This window comes from Haematobia irritans, chromosome 2, assembly GCF_050003625.1.
Source record: "Haematobia irritans isolate KBUSLIRL chromosome 2, ASM5000362v1, whole genome shotgun sequence".
Classification (NCBI taxonomy): domain Eukaryota; kingdom Metazoa; phylum Arthropoda; class Insecta; order Diptera; family Muscidae; genus Haematobia; species Haematobia irritans.
Genome location: NC_134398.1, coordinates 213,531,986 through 213,548,273, shown reverse-complemented (window position 1 = coordinate 213,548,273; position 16,288 = coordinate 213,531,986). Strand labels below are relative to the sequence as shown.

The 16,288-nt window shown below is 32.3% G+C and overlaps 1 protein-coding gene across 1 annotated transcript in view; it reads left to right on the top strand.

Moving 5' to 3' along the window:
• Positions 1–16,288, top strand: part of Dhc36C (Dynein heavy chain at 36C) — a 180,810-nt gene that overhangs the window by 38,539 nt on the left and 125,983 nt on the right. Inside the window, exons 21-22 of the mRNA XM_075297362.1 lie at positions 59–162; positions 239–604. Coding sequence (XP_075153477.1) covers positions 59–162; positions 239–604 — 470 coding nt within the window. The remainder of the gene's footprint in view (positions 1–58; positions 163–238; positions 605–16,288) is intronic.

Sequence of the window (16,288 nt, the reverse complement as noted above, 5' to 3'; positions counted from 1 at the left end):
AAGGTCTAGAGAAGGCTTAAAATTTTTAAATATTATATTATTTTACTATTTCCTACAGTCTGCCCAAAGAACTTTGAACGAAAAATTGGCCCAACTCCAAAGAGTCGAAGCTAATTTGGCAGCCATACAAAAAGTGTTGGAGAAACAACAAAAGGAATATGGGTAAGTTGCGTGGAAGAGATATAAACTCCGATTCTTCTGCATATCTAACATTTCCTTCCACTTCTTTTCATTGCAGTATTCTCCAAGCCGAACATGAAGCTTGTACCAAAAAACTACAACGAGCCCAAGAATTGATTTCCGGTCTGGGAGGTGAACGCACCCGTTGGTCAGAGACCGCCAAACAATTAGGCTTAATATACAATACTCTTACGGGGGATGTTCTAATATCCTCCGGAGTGGTATCCTATTTGGGACCCTTTACCATTGACTATCGCGTGGAACAAACCCGAAAATGGGCTGAAAAATGTGCCAGCTTTGGTGTTGTTTGTAGTCAAGATTTTCAATTGACCAATGTTCTGGGTGAACCTGTGGAAATACGTAATTGGAATATATGTGGCCTGCCGACCGATTCGTTTTCCATTGAAAGTGCCATTATGATGCAGTAAGTATTTGGAATACCATATATCCTTTTCATTGTATTTCAAATGTGTGTGTGTGTGTGTATGCGTCAAATTAAATCCCTTTAGGCTGTTTGTGCAAAAAGGTAATGTAAAACGAGATAGCATTGTGTGGCGTTGTTTCACTATCGTTCAACATCACAAAGGGAAATTGAAAAGTGTGTGGAGGATGGAATGTTTGCCCACGTTTATGTTCGGCCATTATTAAATTTCACTGCTAATCCCTGACATACAAATGTTTACCTTCAAACGTACACAACGTTTGGCATGAGATATGGACGGTGACTTAAACACTAGTCGACTGAAAATAGGGTTTTTCGAAGCGAAATATTTAGTTTGAGTCAAAAATTGATGATAAATAAATTGGGTCAGAGGAAATTGGTACTAAATTTGGTACCAGATTAATAATTTTCGTACAACATTTCCGATTTGTTTACTATCATTGGGATACATACATATTAAGAGTGGCTGATATGTATTGCAATCAACTTTAGTTTGCTATCATGTTTTAAACGCTCCTCTGCCAGATTTATTTCAGTGACAGTTAATTTTATTGTTTACAAGTTTGCAAAGGCCTTTTGTCCTATTGAATTCAGAAATAAAGTTATTCGTGATAGAATTCAAGTGTGTTAGTGTTATTGCTGTGTATTTGGCTGGAAAACCAAAGGATGATATCTTTGGAGGCCTTTAGGATTTAAATGTGAACAAATCTTTTGTTTCTCGTACCATTGCTGGTACACACAAAAAAATAATTCTTTCCTCCCAAACGAAATTTTAGACAAACAAAGTTCGTTTCGCATTCGCTTTTCGTTGAAAGGAAGTGTATTTGGAAGAAAAGTATATACTTTTTGTGATAAAAGTTTATTCTTTTCCAGGATGTAAAAACAATTTCATAAAGACTAACTCAAAAAAAAAAAAATTTCTGGCTAATTGCATTTTTGCTCCCATATTTCTCACTTCCACGAAGTTTTTAGTTCTTAGCACCTTTTTCTATAATACAGACAATGTAGAAGAAATTATACGATTTTATAAATTTTTTAATTATTTTTTACCTTTCGCCTGGACGGAGAATCGAACCGCGGACCATGCAATTTGTAAGCCAACACACTATCCACTGAGCTATGTAGCCGTTATTGTAGACAATTACCCATATAAGTTATATTTATATAGCATAGCTTGCGGCGCCCACGAGCCGATTAAACAAAGTTTATTTAACAGAAAAATACATTTAGTTGGGCACCGTGGAGCAGGGGTTGCTACGTCTGACTTGCATGCCAAGGGTCGTGGGTTCGATCCCTGCTTCGACCAAAGTTTTTTTTTTTTTTACATATATTCCAGATAGGGTCGAAGGATTCCGCAAACATGTTCAACATTACATTCTACTATATAAAATTTTTACTATGAACTGTAAAATGTGTCTTATTAAAGACCTAAATTTAGAAACAAACAGTGTTTGATATAAACGAAATAGACTGTGTTGTTGGTTCAAAAATACCTTTTTTTATTGAAAAAATAAAAATTTTGTAACAAACGAATTTTTTTGGTGATAAAAGTGTATACTTTTCGAAGCAATTCAAAAAACTCTATCTAAAAGAAAAACGTTTTCGGTACACGTTTTCCAAACGTTTTTTTTTTCTTTGCGTGTAGTGTTAGATTGCGTCAAAATAGTGGACAAACAGAAGGAACACCATAAATGCTCTGAAACGCAAAGGCCAGATTTAATTGAAATCCACGGAATAGTCGTAGAAAACTTGCTTTTGAGCTGACCATATCGCGAGAAACGATGAAAAACATAGTGAAAATGAGCTTGGACTAAAGCCATTGAATTTCCAAAAGGTGGAAGTGCTAACCGATATACAAAAGATGGTAGGCTGGAAAGAACCAAGGAGTTGCTTCGCGAGTTTTCTCCCGTGAGAACAAACAAAATGATTGGGTCAGCTGAAAATTTACACTTTCGATGGGGCATCAGAACTAAAGCGTCAACGAATGGCAGTGGTGTGGGGTGCCGTTAAGACCGATGGTCGCTCCCAGCATGCCAAAGAAATGCCAAATAAAGGGTGATTTTTTAGCTATTATATTTTTGGCAACACTGGTTTAAACAGTTGACGCTCGTTTTATGTTTCACTGTCTTACAAACGAACAATATTGAATTGAAGCGAGTTCATCTCGCGCTTCTACCTTTTATGGTCAATTTAATCGACCCACTGAAGCGGCTATTCTGGGTATTATCACTAAATTTCGCACCAAATATACAATGTAGGGCATTAAATGCCAGTATATTTTCAATTTGTGGGAAATCGGATAAAAACTAAAATTTCTAGAAACCCTAGGAGTTAAATCGGGAGTTCGGTGTAATGGGGGCTATACCAAAACATCGAAGGATACATACAGTATTCAGCACATGTAATTGTAGTTCTAGAATCTAGACCCCAAATCGGAGGGCCGGTTTATAAGGGAGCTATATCAAAAACTGTACCGATACTCAATATATTCGGCACACCCCTTCATGATCCTAGAATACCTCTAGATTTCCGATTTCAGGCAAATTGGATAAAAACTACGGATTATAGAAGCCCAAGAAATAAAATCTGGAAAAAACTACGGATTCTAGAAGCCCAAGAAGTAAAATCGAGAGGTCGGTCTATATGGGGGCTATATCAAAACATGGACCGATAATCAGCATTTTCGGCACATCTTCTTAAGGTCCTAGAATATCTAGATTTCCCATTTGTGGCACATTGGGTAAAAATTACGGATTCTAGAAGACCAAGAAATAAAATTGGGATATCGGTCTATATGGTGGCTATATAAAAACATCCGATAATCACCATTTTCGACACACGTCTTTATGGTCCTAGGCAAATTGGATAAAAACTACGGATTCTAGAAGCCAAAGAGTAAAATCGGGAGATCGGGGGCTATATCAAAACATAGACCGATACTCACCATTTTCGGCACACCTCTTTAAGGTCCTTGAATACCTCTATATTCCCGATTTGAGGCAAATCGGATAGAAAATACACTTTCTAGACGCCCAAGAAGCAAAATCGGGAAATCGGTCCATATGGACGCTGTACCAAAACATGGACCGATAATCACCATTTTTGGCACATCTCTTTATTTTCCTAGAATACCTCTAGATTTCATATTTCAGGTAAATTGGCCAAAAACTACGGTTTCTAGAAGGCCAAGAAGTAAAATCGGGAGATCGGTATATATGGGGGCTGTATAAAACCATGGACCGGTACTCACCATTTTCGACATACGTCTTTATGATACTAAAATACCTCTAGATTTCAAATTACAGGCCAATTGGATAAAAACTACGGAATCCAGAAGCCCAAGAAATAAAATCGTGAGATCGGTCGATATGGGGGCTATATCAAAACATGGACCGATACTCACCATTTTCGGCACACCACTTTAAGGTCCTTGAATACCTCTAGATTCCCCATTTGAGGCAAATCGGATAGAAAGTTCACTTTCTAGACGCCGAAGAAGCAAAATCGGGAAATCGGTCCATATGGGGGCTATACCAAAACATGGACCGATAGGCACCATTTTCGGTACACTTTTTTATGGTCCTAAAATACCTCTAGATTTCCAATTTCAGGCAAATTGGATAAAAACTACAGTTTTTATAAGACCAAGACCCCAAATCGGGAGGTCGGTTTATATGGGGACTATACCAAAACTTGGACCGATATAGCCCATCTTCGAACTTGACCTGCCTGCAAACAAAAGACGAATCTGTGCCAAATTTCAGGACGATAGCGCCATTATTGAAGGCTGTAGCGTGATTACAACAGACAGACGCACAAGCTTATATCGTCTTAGAATTTCTCCCTGGTCAAGAATATATACTTTATATAGTTGGAAATCGATATTTCGATGTGTTACAAACGGAATGACAAACTTATTATACCCCCGTCACCATTCTATGGTGGTGGGTATAAAAATACCAAAGTTTTGATCAACTCAAGACGACGCTTCGCCGGAAATGGATCAACATATTGCAGGGCCACTTTTGTGTGTGCGTGTGATAGCTTTATCGGCTTTTTGGAGACCACATTTCTAGCAAATGTAGAGTGATTCTAGAATTTGATATTGTTTTCGACACTTTTTGCCTTTGAACAAAAAATTAAAAATGTAGCGGTTTAGTTGGTTGTATTACATATCAGCCATCCTGTATACTTTATGATTTTCATAATAACATTCTTTACTTCAGTTATTCACTCTTTTGTGGTATCAAAAATGAATGAATAACTGCGTACTGCCTTCTTACATGTTTTTGTTGTATAGTGTAAATTCGGAGGGGAGTTAAAGGCATTCTCACTAAACTACCCCACCATCTCAACAAATGGCTTCGATTTCAAACACACATCATTTTAGATTTATCACCCACCCCCAATTTCCACCGGGAAACGACATCCCAGTTCTCATTCATTGCGTTTCGGACGCCAACCCTGGGCATCATTACTACCGCCTTCCGCAGCATCACCACTACCGTCGCCACCACCACCACCACCACCACTTAATTACAGAACTTTTGCTATCGCTAGTATTTGTAGCATCATCGTCATCATCTTGTGCTAACAAAAAATTAATTACATTTACATTACAAGATATTTTAATTACAGCTTCTTAACGTAACGTAACTCACACAGCGAGTACTCACACAGCACAAGGGCACATTGGCCATATCCTTGAAAATTATATGGTAGATCGACTGCTACTATGTGTAACTGGCAGCATTCAATAAAACTGCGAGTGACTACCTCCACTGTTCCTACCACTATTCTCGCAAATTCCCTTCCTGCTGTTGCCCTTTATTCTCATTTTTTTTCGTTTTCTCGCAGAACTGTAATTTCAGTGTTTTTTATCTTTGTTTTAATTCCCTTAGGTCCTTTTTATATCCTGTGTTCTGTTTATGTTTAAATATTGACGCTATATTAGGTAGCAGGAGCACGAATGTAGAAATAAACTAAAACCTAATAAGATTCAACAAAATTGACAAATAGGTTACGAGGGAGATACTTAAGGAGGGCCTTACACTGACAAGATATATAGGCAAAGTGAGTGAACGATTTCGATCTCATTTTGAAATAGAAATTGTAATTGGAATCAATAAGGGAACTTTATCATATTTTCAATTTTTGGAAAAAACAAAATCGTTAACATTTTTGAATTTTATGAAAGTGAAGAAGTTTTTCAAAAAAACTGGACATGTCGCCACTAGAACAACAGAGAACAGTTTATTCGGAGTGGTACACAACCACTTGTTTGCCATTTGTCTTCCAAGAAATCAGGAAAACCATCCGCCGAAGACTCTGGTGATCACGTTTCACCACTACAATTGTGTACCTTTAATTTTGCTTCATTGTTTTTCCCGGTGTACTTGAGAAATTTCAAAATGAAAGGAGAAAAAATGACATTTAATTACACATTAAATAAGGACTAATGTGTTCTCCCAAAGAATTTTATTAATACATTCATTTTCTGCGTATGTTCCATTTTTTCTCATTCTGGTTGCTTTTTGTCAGTATTTACGTGGTGGCATGGGGGTGGGTGGATGGTAATGGTACTCGAATTAAATACGAAAATTACAAAATAACAAAACATCCATCGTCTTGAATGTCATTCATGTATCGTTACAGCTTCTGTTGTTGACGTGAATTGTTGATGTTGAAGGGGTTGTTTGGTATCTCAGGCACATGATGTTGATAAGGTGATGATAGTGTTAAGGGAGACACAGTGGCTCATCCGTAGAAAATGTTGTCAAAATTTTATTTCTACCCGTGTAAAAATTGGTGGATCTAATTAGATATGATTAGATCTCAAAATTGGCGTCTTTAGATCTAAGTAGATTTACCCAGATATGATGAGACAGAATAAGATATAATTATATATAATTCCATATGTGACGAGATCTAACATAAGATCCAACTATATGTAAGGATAGATATGATTATATCTAAGACATTAGATCTAGGCCAATATTGAGATCTGATCAGATCTAATTCCATAGTAATTAGATATGATTAGATCTTACCATTATATCTAATCGTATCAAATTAGATCTCTCAATTTTTACTCGGGTATAGAAAATTTTGTCAAAATTTTATTTCTATAGAAAATTTTCTTAAAATTTTATTTCTATAGAAAATTTTGTCAAAATTTAATTTCTATAGAAAATTTTATCAACATTTTATTTGTATAGAAAATTTTATCAAAATTTTATTTCTATAGAACATTTTATCAACATTTTACTTCCAGAGAAAATTTTGTAAAAATTTAGTTTCTATAGAACATTTTTTCAAAATTTTATCTGTATAGAAAATTTTTTTCAACATTTTAATTCTGTGGAAAATTTTGTCAAAATTTTAGTTCTATAGAAAATTTTGTCAAAATTTTATTTCTAAAGAAAAATTTCTTAAAATTTTATTTCTATAGAATTTTTTTTTTAAATTTTATTACTATTTATTACTAAAGAAAAATGTCTCAACATTTTATTACTATAGAAAATTTTCTTAAAATTTTATTCCTATAGAAAATTTTTTACATTTTATTTCTATAGAAACAACATTTTACTTCTAGAGAAAATTTTGTCAAAATTTTACTTCTAGAGAAAATTTTGTCAAAATTTTATTTCTATAGAAAATTTTGTCAAAATGTAATTTCTATAGAAAATTTTGTCAAAATTTTATTTCTATAGAAAATTTTATCAAAAGTTTATTCCTATAGAAATTTTTTTAAAATTTTATTACAATAGAAAATTTTGTCAAAATTGTGTTTCTATAGAAAATTTTGTCAAAATTTTATTTCTAAAGAAAAATTTCTCAACATTTTATTACTATAGATAATTTTCTTATTTTATTTTATGAAAATTTTATTTCTATAGAAAATTTTGTCAAAATTGTATTTCTATAGAAAAATTTGTCAAAATTTTATTTCTAAAGAAAAATTTCTCAACATTTTATTACTATAGATAATTTTCTTATTTTATTTTATGAAAATTTTATTTCTATAGAATTTTTTTTTTAAATTTTATTACTATAGAAAATTTTGTCAAAATTGTATTTCTATAGAAAAATTTCTCACAATTTTATTACTATAGATACTTTTCTTATTTTATTTTATGAAATTTTATTTCTATAATTTTTTTTTTTTTAATTTTATTACTACAGAAAATTTTGTCAAAATTGTATTTCTATAGAAACTTTTGTCAAAATTGTATTTCTAAAGAAAAATTTCTCAACATTTTATTACTATAGATAATTTTCTTATTTTATTTTATGAAAATTTTATTTCTATAGAATTTTTTTTTAAATTTTATTACTATAAAAAAGTTGGTCAAAATTGTATTTCTATAGAAAATTTTGTCAAAATTGTATTTCTATAGAAAAATTTCTCACCATTTTATTACTATTGATACTTTTCTTATTTTATTTTATGAAATTTTATTTCTATAATTTTTTTTTTTAATTTTATTACTACAGAAAATTTTGTCAAAATTGTATTTCTATAGAAACTTTTGTCAAAATTGTATTTCTAAAGAAAAATTTCTCAACATTTTATTACTATAGATAATTTTCTTATTTTATTTTATGAAAATGTTATTTCTATAGAAAGTTTTTTAAAATTTTATTACTATAGAAAATGTTGTCAAAATTGTATTTCTATAGAAAATTTTGTTAAAATTTTATTTCTAAAGAATAATTTCTCAACATTTTATTACTATAGATAATTTTCTTAAAATTTTATTTCTATAGAAATATTTTTTTACATTTTATTTCTATGGAAAATTGTGTCAAAATTGTGTTTCTATAGAAAATTTTGTCAACATTTTACTTCTATAGAAAATTTTGTCAACATTTTACTTCTATAGAAAATTTTGTCAAAATTTTATTTCTATAGAAAATTTTGTCAAAATTTAATTTCTGTAGAACATTTTGTCAAAATTTTATTTCTATAGAACATTTTATCAAAATTTTATTTCTATAGAAAATTTTATCAAAATTTTATTTCTATAGAATTTTTTGTAAAAATTTGATATCTATTGAATTCTTAAAATTTTAGTTCTTTAGAAAATTTTTTAAAATTTTATTTCTATAGAAAATTTTGTCAAAATTGTATTTCTATAGAAAATTTTGTCAACATTATATGCCTTCAAATAAATAGATCCCCAATCACACAAAAATTGGTCCATATCAAGTTCATAATTGTATATAGCCCCCATATAATCGACCCCCATATTTCAATTCTGGCTGTCTACGTATCGTGTAAAAGTCCATATCGATTCGTAATTATTTGTAGACTTTTTTGTCTAATATATACCACGTATGGACCAACTCACAATTTAGAAAACGTTGTTAAGAAGTTTTAAGATACCACAACCCAAGTAATTCGATTGTGGATGACAGTCTTTCATAGAAGTTTCTACGCAACCCATGGTGGAGGGTGCATAAGATTCGGCCTGGCCGAACTTACGGCCGTATATACTTTTTTTTCTAAGTTTGTCAAAATTTTATTACAAATATCAAATGAATATCCAGTTAAGAAAAAAGGATTCAGGAGACTCGTGAAATTAAACTATTGAAAAGATCTGGAACTTAACGTCGCGCAAAGATTGTCTAATGAATGTAGCTTTCGCTGAGATCTATAGCTTTCGCTGAGATCTATAGTTTTTGATCTTGTCTTAAGAACTTTGGTATTTGGTATTTTAGGAAGTTCTTGCTTTTAACTATCTAAAATTAATTAAAATTAACTATCTAAAAATAATTCGTTCTTTTTTTTGTCATATATTAACAAAGTTGTTTTTTGGGTTCCCCTTATTAAAAAAAAAATAGTCACACTTCATAAATGCATAAATATTTCAACTATTTCTACATTAAATATCTGCTTAATGCAAAACAGCATTTCCAGTACAACTCCGATGTAATTGCTTAAGGGTGTAAAGGTGTATTCACCTCAGGCTATTATTTGGGGGTGTTTGGGTGATTCGAAAATGGATGCTGGCCAGATGATACATTCACGGATAAGCATGCACAAATATTTGCGTGTACGCACACGGGTACTACGACACACGTATGTCGCGATAGTGAAAGAATGCCTGAAGCATTACATGTCCTGTTTAATACTCACGTAGCAATCATCCCAATACCAAAAACACATAAATAACCAAGGAACGCGAACTATAATTTCAAACTCCACACACACCCTCATGTACATGTAAATATGAGACATTCTATGCAATTTGTGAGATGGGGGTTTAAGGAGATTCATAAGATTTGTGTATAGCTCTAGGTACAAAAACTCAAGCAAGATACTTGGCATATAAAATCAGAGGGTCGGAGGCACGATTGCCACAGATGGTAGAATTCTACGAATAATGAATAAATAGAAATAAAATTTTGACAATATATCCTATAGAAATAAAATTTTGGTAATTTTAAGAAAATTTTGCAAAATTTTCTATGAAAATAAAATTTTGACAAAATTTTATATTGAAATACATTTTTTACAAAATTTTCTATAAAATAACTTTTGATAAAATTTTCTATAGAAATAAAATTTTTAGAAAATTTTCTATAGAAATAAACTTTTTAGAAAATTTTCCATAGAAATAAAATTTTTACAAATTTCCTGTAGAAATAAAATTTTAACAAAATTTTCAATAGAAATAAAATTTTGACAAAATTTTCTTTAGATAAAAAATGTTGACAAAATTTTCTATAGAAATAAAATTTTGACAAAATTTTCTATAAAAACAATTTTACAAAATTTTCCATAAAAACAAGTTTACAAAATTTTCTATAAAAATAAAATTTTGATACATTTTTTATAGAAATAAAATTTTTAGAAAATTTTCTATAGAAATAATGCCCATGTTCCCAAATCCACTTCAAGGTGAATGTGAATCAATTCCACGATTTTCGTGTCCTACAATCCACTTTCACCGAAATTTTCGTGAAATCAATTCACTTGCAAAAGTCCGGTTAAAAAAAGTACTCGCGTAAAAAATTTGAAATGTTTTATATTTAATACATGAGTTTTATTAAAACTGCGTCATTTTTAATTAATAATAAAAAATAGTGAATTATAATAATCTATTGATTCCACTTATTTTGATTTCCGCCTTAGTGAATTTTTGGGTGATTTGTGCAATCCAGCTGGTTACAGAAAAGTTCAAAAAAGAGCGTGGAATTAAGAACACCAAATTTTCACGTTCGCGGGTTTGACGTGAATAGTGGAAGCGGAATTGAAGTGGATATTGGAACATGGGTGTAAAATTTTTAGAAAATTTTCTATAGAAATAAAATTTTTAGAAAATTTTCTATAGCAATAAAATTTTTAGGAAAATTTCTATAAAAATAAAATTTTTACAAAATTCTTCATAGGAATAAAAATTTGACAAATTTTTCTATACAAATAAAATTTTGACAAAATTTTCTATAAAAATAAAATTTTGACAAAATTTTCTATAGAAATAAAATTTTGAAAAAAAATTCTATAGAAATAAAATTTTTGACAACATTTTCTACAGAAATAAATTTTTGACAAAATTTTCTATGTTTAGTTTTTTTAGTTTTGGAATTTTACAATTTTGGGACTTTTCGTTCGGCTTGAGGTCATGAACTAATGAAAAATGCTGGTGTATTTGTTTTTCATTACTTTATTCTTGAAATATTTCGATTATCAGATATTTCGATACACTTTCGATGATTATGGACTGATATGGACCACTTTTGGCATGGTTGTTAAATATCATATACTACCACCACGTACCAAATTTCAACCAGATCGGATGAATTTTGCTTCTTATAAGGCATCGGAGGTCAAATCTGGGGATCGGTTTATATGGGGGCTATATATAATTATGGACTGATATCAACCAATTCCTGCATGGTTGTTGGATACAATATACTAACATCACGTACCAAATTTCAACCGAATCGGATGAATTTTGCTCTTCCAAGGGGCTCCGGAGGTCAAATCGGGGGATCGGTTTATATGGGGCCTATATATAATTATGGACCGATTTCGACCAATTTTTGCATGGGTGTTTGAGGCCATATAGTAACAACACGTACCAAATTTGAACTGAATCAGATCAATTTTGGTCTTCCAAGAGGATCCGGAGGTGAAATCTGGTGATCGGTTTATATGGGGGCTATATATAATTATTGACCGATGTGGACCAATTTTTGAATGGTCATTAGATACCATATACTGACACTATGTACCAAATTTCAGCCGGATCGGATGAAATTTGCTTCTCTTAGAGGCTCCGCAAGCCAAATCGGGGGATCGGTTTATATGGGGGCTATGTATAATTATGGACCGATGTGGACTAATGGTTGTTAGAGACCATATACTAGGTTAGGTTAGGTGGCAGCCCGAGGTATCAGGCTCACTTAGACTATTCAGTCCATTGTGATACCACCAGAGATGGTCTGTATCGAACTTTTTTACGTTTGCGACTGTCGCAAAGTTGTACACGTCGTAAACGTCACATACGCGTTGTAAATGTAGAAAAAGTAACAAAAGTCGCAAACTGAAAATACTTTAGTCGCGTCAGCTAGGCAGCCAATTCGATGATATCCAAGACGATGTTATGTGCGAAGAAGTTTCAATTCTTAGGAATGTTCACAATTTTCGGTTTTAGTCCCCACATTTTCCCTATTGCCTTTTGCACGAGTACAGGGTAACCGTGGATTTTCTCGTCCTTTCTTAGCTTTAAGTTCAGTCTCCTGTCCAATATAACCCCAAGGTATTTTGCACACTCACCAATGGGAATTTCGATACCACCTAAGAAAATAGGCTTGACCATGGGAAAGCTTTCACAAATTTCTGCAGAAACACACAGCGAATGCTGTCAAACTAAATTAAAAAATGTTCAGGATTTCTTCTATTCAAAATTTGGTTTTCTACAGTAGGTTTACGACTTTTGCGACATACGTATTATACCGTCGCAAATGTATGTCACAAAAGTCACAGTTTGTGACAGGCCAACCCTGGATACCACATTGGTGAACTTCTCTCTTATCACTGAGTGCTGTCCGATTCGATGTTACGCTCAATGACAAGCGACCTCCTTTTTATAGCCGAGTCCGAACGGCGTTCCACATTGCAGTGAAACCACTTAGAGAAACCTTGAAACCCTCAGAAATGGCACCAGCATTACTGAAGTGGGATAATCCACCGCTGAAGAACTTTTTGGTGTTCGGTCGAAGCAGGAATCGCACCCACGACCTTGTGTATGCAAAGCGGGCATGCTAACCATTGCACCACGGTGGATATACTAACACCATGTACCAAATTTCAGCCGGATCGGATGAAATTTGCTTCTCTTAGAGGCTCCGCAAGCCAAAGCGGGGGATCGGTTTATATGGGGGCTATATATAATTACGAACCGATGTGGACTAATTTTTGCATGGTTGTTAGAGACCATATACTAACACCATGTACCAAATTTCAGACGGATAGGATGAATTTTGCTCCTCCAAGAGGTTCCGAAAGCCAAATCTGGGGGGTCGGTTTATATGGGGGCTATACTTAAAAGCAGTCCGATATGGCACATTTGCAATACCATCCGACCTGCATCAATAACAACTACTTGTGCCAAGTTTCAAGTCGATAGCTTGTTTCGTTCGGAAGTTAGCGTGATTTCAACAGACGGACGGACGGACATGATCAGATCGACTCAAAATTTCACCTGGACCCAGAATATATATACTTTATGGGGTCTTAGAGCAATATTTCGATGTGTTACAAACGAAATGACAAAGTTAATGTATCCTCATCCTATGGTGGAGGGTATAATAATAAAATATATACATTATATACATTATATACACACTAAAAAGTAAACTGGTTTATGGGAAGAATCAACTACCTCGTCCAAAAATTCCATTTTTTACGATTTCCATAATGCGTTATAAAAATAACGATGATTTACGCAGATTTCATAACCATTTAAGAAATTCTTCCTTCTCATAAACAAAAATGAAGTAAAAATGGCTCCAGATCATTATCACATTAACCACGCATTTCATTCGTACTATTTTTGAGAGGTGTACGAATATACCAGAAAAAAACTTTGGAAGTTGTTCTAAAGACACAACTTGAAAAGCACTTCCAAAAATGTAAAATATGTTCTTTATTTTAACTACAAAGGAAGTTCTTTTCATTCAATTTTTTATGACTCGCTTTTTAATATTTTTATAATATTAATTTTTTGTTCCAAATAGATTAAAATAGATAATGATTTGATTAAATTATTTAAATTATATCGAAAAAAATGTTAAATTCATTCTATTGCGAAATATTTGAGGTTAAACTTTTCATACAAGCGTTAGAATGCATTAAATATCATAAAAAAATTCAAAATTATTTATTTGGCAAAATATCACAAAATTGTTTAATTCACATCCAAAACACTGAATTCGGATCACACCTAAAGAAGTGATGTAAATTCATTGCAACGGCTGTTGAAATGGTGGACATCCTTTCTATGACAAGCCCATGCTAGATTCGTCGATTCTGCGCTAATTTTGCAAAAATTCCGGATCCAAAAAGAACATTTTCACTACTTTTTCGGTGATGTTCTTCTGCTTAAGTTTGCATTGAACTTAATTGTCATTAAAATTTAAACCAAAGTTTAATTCGAAAAATTCATTGGTCTGAGGAATCTTTGTTAAAAAAAAATTATTTCTGTGTACGTATATTAATACATCCGCAAATGGAATGGTGGAGAACACCCTTATCGACGTATTTCACCCACTGTATGCTATCGGCACTTCTCAAAGCGTTGCATATGACACAGATGAAACTGTGAAATCGAACTATGAAGAAAAAAAATGATTAATGTCCTCTGCAATGGATTAAATAGTACCACATAAATATTTGTCATTAAACACATGCGGGGGGAATGAACCGAACAAATGGTCGAATCGAGTATTTGCAAAAAAAAAAAAAAAAAATGAACTGATGGAACAAATTCACACTTATTGCTGGTTATATGAGAACATGGTAGTACGTGCTACACTGTACATCAAAGGAGACCAATAATGCATACACCAGTGTAAAAGAGGCTATAGCAAAAAAATGAATGAAACACTTCTGAAGCAAAAGTTTTTGTAATATGAATATTTCCTTTTTCTACACTGCAATAAATATTTACCTAATACGAAAGAGTATGCAACCTAAATTTTAGGACACACAATTTATAGCACATCAGGGACGAATCTCTTCAAAATAGAGAAATGTTAAATAAGACAAGGTTCAAAATCGTTGCTTAATTTTTAATTTTGTTCATTAAATATGGGACATAAGTTTTGTTAAAGTTTGTTTCCCTCTGTTAAAGTCGTAGGTTTTTGAAGTAAGGCAAATTTTCCTTAAAGTAACGAAGAAATTTTAATTAAAACAATCGCCTATAAATCAAAGGATATATTTAGATTTAAGATATAAACTCCTCAAATATATGCTAAGACCTATTTTGAAGATTGGGTATCTTTGGTTATATTTTTTTTTTGGAATTAAGAAAATATTTTTTACTTTGGATTTTTAAAGTGACATTTAAAATCGTTATAGCTTCATTAGTATATCGCAAAAATAGAATGAAACTTCCATGAATGAGATTTGTATCCTAATTTTAGTTTAAAGCTAGAGAAGTGCCTACAAATTTCTTTATCGCAATGGACTGAATAGTCTTAGTGAGCCTCAATCAATTCGGGCTACCACTTTAACCTAACCTATGAAAACATTTTTTGAGTGTAACATACAAATTATAACAGATACTTCAGAGCTGTTATAATTTGTATGTTAAATCTGACATTCATTTTAACGTTAATGTTAATTATGGCAAATAGAGAATGAAAATTCGATGAATTATATCTTTATCCTAATTTTAATTTTATCGGTCCTTAACATAAAGTAGGTAAAACAAGTAAGGAAAGTCTAAAGTCGGGCGGTGCCGACTATATTATACCCTGCACCACTTTGTAGATCAAAATTTTCGATACCATATCACATCCGTCAAATGTGTTGGGGGCTATATATAAAGGTTTGTCCCAAATACATACATTTAAATATCACTCGATTTGGAAGAATTTGATAGACTTCTACAAAATCTTTAGACTCAAAATTTAAGTCGGCTAATGAACTAGGGTGCAACACAATGTTAGTAAAAAATATGGGAAACATTTAAATCTGAAGCAATTTTAATGAATCTTCGCAAAAGTTTATTTATGATTTATCGCTCGATATATATGTATTAGAAGTTTAGGAAAATTAGAGTCATTTTTACAACTTTTCGACTAAGCAGTGGCGATTTTACAAGGAAAATGTTGGTATTTTGACCATTTTTGTCGAAATCAGAAAAACATATATATGGGAGCTATATCTAAATCTGAACCGATTTCAACCAAATTTGGCACGCATAGCTACAACGCTAATTCTACTCCCTGTGCAAAATTTCAACTAAATCGGAGCAAACAATTGGCCTCTGTGGTCATATGAGTGTAAATCGGGCGAAAGCTATATATGGGAGCTATATCTAAATCTGAACCGATTTCAACCAAATTTGGCACGCATAGCTACAATGCTAATTCTACTCCCTGTGCAAAATTTCAACCGTATTAGTCCATATCGGGCGAAAGATATAT